Source organism: Sinocyclocheilus anshuiensis, unplaced genomic scaffold (genome assembly GCF_001515605.1).
Source record: "Sinocyclocheilus anshuiensis isolate Anshui unplaced genomic scaffold, SAMN03320099.WGS_v1.1 scaffold907, whole genome shotgun sequence".
In the NCBI taxonomy this organism is placed as follows: domain Eukaryota; kingdom Metazoa; phylum Chordata; class Actinopteri; order Cypriniformes; family Cyprinidae; genus Sinocyclocheilus; species Sinocyclocheilus anshuiensis.
In genome coordinates, this window is record NW_015546133.1 from 1,869,014 (window position 1) to 1,875,227 (window position 6,214).

The 6,214-nt window shown below is 35.4% G+C and overlaps 2 protein-coding genes across 3 annotated transcripts in view; both read left to right on the forward strand.

The window, feature by feature from the left end:
- The window catches only part of LOC107701093 (HIV Tat-specific factor 1 homolog), a 6,751-nt gene extending 5,708 nt beyond the window's left edge, over positions 1-1,043 (forward strand). The window contains exon 7 of the mRNA XM_016503024.1: positions 747-1,043. Within this exon, the coding sequence (XP_016358510.1) occupies positions 747-1,043 (297 nt within the window). The remainder of the gene's footprint in view (positions 1-746) is intronic.
- LOC107701150 (transcription cofactor vestigial-like protein 1) lies at positions 719-5,969 on the forward strand. 2 transcript variants are annotated; one of them, XM_016503110.1, is made up of 4 exons: positions 719-1,555; positions 3,190-3,374; positions 3,438-3,824; positions 5,394-5,969. In XM_016503110.1, exons 2-4 carry the CDS (start codon positions 3,191-3,193, stop codon positions 5,435-5,437), a joined length of 615 nt encoding a protein of 204 aa, XP_016358596.1. In that variant the 5' UTR covers positions 719-1,555; position 3,190; the 3' UTR covers positions 5,438-5,969. The 2 variants fall into 2 exon arrangements, with proteins under 2 accessions (XP_016358596.1, XP_016358595.1); XM_016503109.1 differs by having other exon boundaries at positions 3,190-3,824.
- The last annotated feature ends 245 nt before the right edge of the window (positions 5,970-6,214 follow it).

Below are 6,214 nucleotides of genomic sequence, written 5' to 3' on the forward strand. Positions count from 1 at the left end.
AATACTCCACAAATGTGGCTTGTATGGGAGGGTTGCGAGAAAAAAGCCACTCCTCAAGAAAGGCCACATGCTGTCACGACTGAGCTTTGCCAAAACACACCTTGACGATTCTGAGGCAGATGAGACTAAGATTTAATTATTTGGCCTCAACACCAAATGATATGTCTGGCAGAAATCCAATACAGCTCACCATCCAAATAACAGCATTATACAGTAAACTATGGACGTGGTGATATCCTGTGATGGGGGTGTTTCTCTGCAGCAGGGACTGGAGCACTTGTCAGGATAGAAGGAGAAATAGATGGGGCAAAATACTGTCAAATTCTTGTTTGAAGGAGAAAAAGATGAATGTCCTTGCATGGCCTAATCACAGCCCAGACTTAAACCCCACTGAAATTCTGTGGAATGACTTGAAGACTGCAGTCCGCAAACAGTCACCATCAAATTTAACTGAACTTGAGCAGTTCTGCAAAGAAGAGTGGGTCATTTTTTTTTTTTTTTTTTCCCTGACATGTTGGGGTTATATTTTTCACTTGGATATTGCATAAATACAGCTGGATAAAACAAAAACTGTGTCCATCTTCATTTCAGGCTGCAAAGCAACAAAATGTGATTATTTTAAAGGGGAGTAATTCTTTTCTATACCCACTATATAGTGACAAACACAACAAAATTAACTAAAATCATTGATAATTTGTTCTCCTGCTTGTTTTTCTTCGTCTCACATTTTGGTTCTGGTCACCCAGGTTGAGGAAACCTCACGAGAACGAGAAGAGAGACTGAAAACCTGGTCCTCTTTCCTGAGTGATGAGAGTGCATCTGCCAAAGCTAAAGCAGACTCTTCAAAAGCAGCTGAACAACAAAATTCCAGCACACAAGAAACAGCAGAACAGACTCGACAGGAGGAACATACAAACGAAAGCACTGCAGAACCGCAAGAGGGGAAAGATGAGAAGGATGAGAAGGAGCATGACGAGGTAGAGGAAGGAGGAGTAGCGTCGACCGATAGCAGTTTAGCAGGAAGTGATAATGAGGATGCGTAGGACTTGTTTAATGTCTCTTGCTAAAACATCTTCATACTAATATACGTTTCCTTTTAATTGTTTATTCCCATGACATGTCTGTGCGTTTCACCATATCAAAATAAGGACAATAATGGAAATTTGACTGTAAATAGTCATTTGTGTGATTTTATGCTAATGTGTGTCATTGTCTGAATCAATTTGAACATCTGTTAATAGTTTTATAGTAAAAAAAAAAACATTTTGTGACCGCATCATTGTTTCTTGCTTTCATGAAAAAGATGTTTATTAGTAGCTTCCCTCACTAACAAGATCTTTGGTTTATTAGGGAACAAAAAAACAAGCAGTTTCCTTAAGGGTAGTTACATGTAAGCCTAATGACAGCTGTGATTTTATCTGTTTGAGAGACCTTGTTCAACTCGCTCGGGTGCATTTTTCAGTGCACATGTAAAGAAGAGCACCTCCTGCACTTAGTATCATATTCATTTTGTTTTAGTATGATCGGTGGCTGAATGTTGGCTGGATTCAGTTCGGTAAGCAGTTTGGTGTTTTGATTTATTTGTGAATGCAATTAAAGTCCTGTTTCAATTTGAGAAAGGAGTGCTTAAAGTGTAAGTAGGAACTGTATAACTTGTTCCCATTTAGAAGTGTGGATTAAAAAAAAAGAAAAAAAAAAGCTTTTACCTGTTTTTTTTTTAAATGCATCTTTATTTCTAAATAAGAGCTTATTTATATGAAATTTCGTTTTTCCCCCTCAAGGATTTTGTATAGCCAGTTTTAACCAGTTGGATAAGTTTTTTTTCTTTTAAGCATTTTTGATGGCTGAGGTTTAAATATTCTATCAAATAAATAATGTTTAAATATTAATAAATGGCATTGTACCGTCTCAAGCTACATTCATAAACTGTAATATACACTACTTTTTAAACATTTGAGGTTGGTAAGATTTGTTTAATATCGTTGAAAGAAGTCTCCTATGCTCACCAAGGCTACAACTATTTTGAAATGTATACAATACAATTTAAAATAAGAGTTTTCTATTGTAATATATTTCAAAATATAGATTATTCCCGTGAGTCATTTTCTTGAATCTTCAGTGTCACATGATCCTTCAGAAATCATTCTAATACTCAGATTTGGTGCTTAAGAAACATTTCTTACTGTTATTAATATTGGACACAATTGTGCTGCTTAATATTTTGTGGAAACCAATATTTTTACAGTTTAACATGACAATCCTTGTACTCAAGGTAATGAAATTACAAAATGCTTGAAAAAATTGTTTAGTTTCTTGTACAGAATCATTGTATTATGTTGTAAGATACATAAGATAAAGTGTTAATTACAACTTTTTAACGTCCTTAGAGAGTTCACTCCTTGAAAGAATGGTGCAATGACAGTGTTTCCTATTTTATTTATTTTAGCGTATAGGGTAGTAAATTTGTCACCTTGGAATTATAAGGTTCTATCTGCATTCTGAGCAGTTTTGAGATGTTGAGCTTCAAAGTTTTTGCATTCCATATGGTGATATGGGGAACAATACAGAATCATTGTATTATGTTGTAAGATACATAAGATAAAGTAATTACAACTTTTTAACGTCCTTATAGAGAGTTCACTCCTTGAAAGAATGGTGCAATGACAGTGTTTCCTATTTTATTTATTTTAGCGTATAGGGTAGTAAATTTGTCACCTTGGAATTATAAGGTTCTATCTGCATTCTGAGCAGTTTTGAGATGTTGAGCTTCAAAGTTTTTGCATTCCATATGCTTTGTAGAAAAGTGTTTATCTAAATAAAAAGTCCTAAAATGTACACAAGTTAAAAAAATCACATAATGTAAATAAGTTGTCACAGAATAAGGAAATGTGAATAACTCAATTTTGACAAAACTTTCAGATAGAACCTTATAATTCCAAGGTGACAATTAATATGCATTAATATAATAAGAATAAGAAAGGTACAAAAGCTGTCACAATATGTGAATAACTCAATTTTGACAGAAATGGCAGATAGAACCTTATAATTCCAAGGTGACGAATTGCTTTTCAATGTAAAATGCTAGATAGATTTCATTGTTAAATCTTGTTTACACATTTAAATAGGGGACCCAAATGGAACCTGTTTTGTAAAATAATCCATCTACTGTATGTTGTATTCCTAAATCAGGATGATGGAGAACAGAGTGTTAAAGCGCTCAGAGGACTGTAAAGATCCTCCTCAGCTCTTTACATACTATCAAGGCGACATCAACACTGCAGTGGATGAGCACTTTTTCCGTGCCCTGAATAAAGCAACCACACCAAAAGACCTCAGTACTAAAGCCAAGGACAGCAATAGGACTCCCAAATCTGGTGCGTTAATCTGTCTGTTTGTCTATCTATCCATCTGTCTGTCTAATGCATTTCTTATCCCAGATGTACCATCATCATCATGGGCTTCTTCTGGCCTAACATGGCCCAAGTCCACACACTCTTCCGGTTCCTCAAAGCTGACCCAATTGACATCCATGGAACCTACACCTCCATCCCAGGGAGTTATTGTGAATCCCTCAGTACTATCATCATCATCGTCATCCCTCTGGCCATGTCCATCCAGACAGGGCACAGCATTCGAACTGCCTCAAATACTCTACCAACAGCCCATAGCTGCTGAGAGCAGTGCCAACTCTTACCTGAACCTGTTACAAATGGATCGGCCAACAGGGGGCATCATGATCTCGCCCTTCTCAAAATCAGACACCAGACCAGAGTGGAATACTGGGACGGCCTTTAAGGATGGAAGCAGGATCGGCCTAGATTCAGGTACTTATTCCATTGCTAACGGTTTGCTCACAAATGAATCTAATGCAAGTGCACAGGAAATCAATTGTTAAGTAAGGAATAATGAACAGTCAGCAAGTAATTATTGCTATAGCCTATGGTATTGTAATTATAATGCTATGGTCGGCTACTCAAATAAATGCAATAAATACTCACACTATTTATAATACAAAATGGCATAGAATAGTGCAAATTACACAAATTGGAATGCACCTTAGGTGCTTCTTTTGAATCATTAATTACTTTGTGACTGTTCAAAAAATGATGTTCTATATAGTATGAATTCATCTATTTAAAGGCATAGTTCACCCACAATTGAACATTCTGCCATCGTTTACTCATCCTCAAGTTATTTTAAACCTGTATGAGTTTCTTTCTCTTGTTGAAAATAAAATAATATATTTTGAAGAATGTGGGTAACCAAAAGGGTGGCTGGTCCCCATTGATTTCTATAATATAGAGAAAAAAATTATATGGTCAGTGGGGACCAAAAACTGTTTAGTTACCCATAGGCGGAGGGTGAACCAACTCCAGGGTAAGGCTAAAAGCAGCCAAATGTATTAAACATCAAAACCCGTCTTTTTAGTCAAGAACCAGACATGGGTGTCATGTAGGCTAAAAAAATGTTTAATGGGACTGAATTTGTATTTAACGTGATTACAATTTAATAAAAACGTTAGAAATTGATAATTATATAACGTTTCTTTTCCACTGTTATTCAAACAGCGAATAAATTATATATAGAAAGTGACATTATCACTAACATCGATTTTAAGCACTCAAAAAAACAAAACTGTCGTTATAATCACTGAAGCTGTATACACTGTTAAATGAATCTCTTACTTACATTGTATGTACATCTGCGCTTTGTTGTTTATAATGAGAGAATTCACAAGAGTCCGGAATTCAGTCAGCGAACGCGCGCACACTCAACAAAACTGATGAGTTTGAACGATGACTCATCTGAACGCTTCTGATTGGCCACTGCATTCCTAGGCTCAACAGATATGTGTGTGATTGGTTAAAATGCGCAACACTGTAAAAACGCCTAAAATGAAATACAGTGCAACATGAGCAGATCTTAATTGAATGCCGAAATCGACACTGTCTATTCATATTCACTTTGTTAGCAACAGACGTAATAGATTTAATTTGTTTGTGCAGGGGCATTTTGCTCCAAGTCCCCGTGGTCAGGGGAAGGCTTATCTCCGCCTATGAGTTACCCACATTTTTCAAAATATCTTCTTTTGCGTTAAGTAGAAGAAATTCATTCATACAGGTTTGAAACAACTTGAGGGTGAGTAAATGATGACAGAATTTTCATTTTTGGGTGTTTTATCCCTTTAAGCCAAGTACATTTGGGTACTTTTCGTCTACTGTTTTATGAATGCTGTGAATTGGTACATTCTATTCTTTTCACATACTTATTTCATCTAATGTAGAGTAGGGAAGTATGCATATTTGGAATGTAGACTTAATTGCAGTACATAAAGGAAGGGTTTGTTTATTTGGTGATAAATTATTTATTTGTGATCATCTTGTGTTTTTCAGGTGTGCCTGTCTCAGAAATACCTAAGGATTTGTACTGGTATTGAAGAAGCGATTTCTGGCTCTATGATCAAAAATATATTTTCAGCACAAGACTGACTGTGTTTACATTATTATGTAAGCTTAAGAATTCTGTGCTTTTGGACATCTGGCATAGTGACTCAAAACATTATATTCATGGTATCAGACATTCCTCAGAGATAAATGGCAGTTAATTACTTATTTTAGCCGTGAGCATGTGAAGAATCTTGTAGTAGGACATAAGATAATACCTGATTGAAAATAATTAACTTCTCTTAACTATTTAATGGGTGAATGAGGAAGTAACGTCTATTTGTATGATTTGTAATACAATTATAGTTTTACAAAACCTACTTTACACTTTTTCCCTCAAGCAGTGATGTATTTCCCTGTCACAAGCCCTCACTTTTGATGTATGAGTATGACAAAACAGCTAAAGTCTTTGCACAAAACAGCTAAAGGCTTTGATGAATTTCCTCAATTATTTTCAAGAATAGTATAAAGAAGTCTATTTTCAGTATGAATAGAGAGGTGATCTGTTTAATAAATCCTACATGAAAATTGTCCTTTTGTTCATACTTTACACATTTAGACATTTTCAGCAGGTCTGCAGTTATACATTTTTCTTTTTTGTGTTTTTATTTATCCACCTTATTTTTCCCGTAAGAACGGCCATTTGTACATTTTATGGGTCTGGCGTCTGGTGTCATTCGCTTCCAGCTACAAAACAGTTTGTTTTGCTGCTTGATATTGCAAATCGGTGTGTCTTACCATATTATTTTAATGTACTATCTTTATTATGA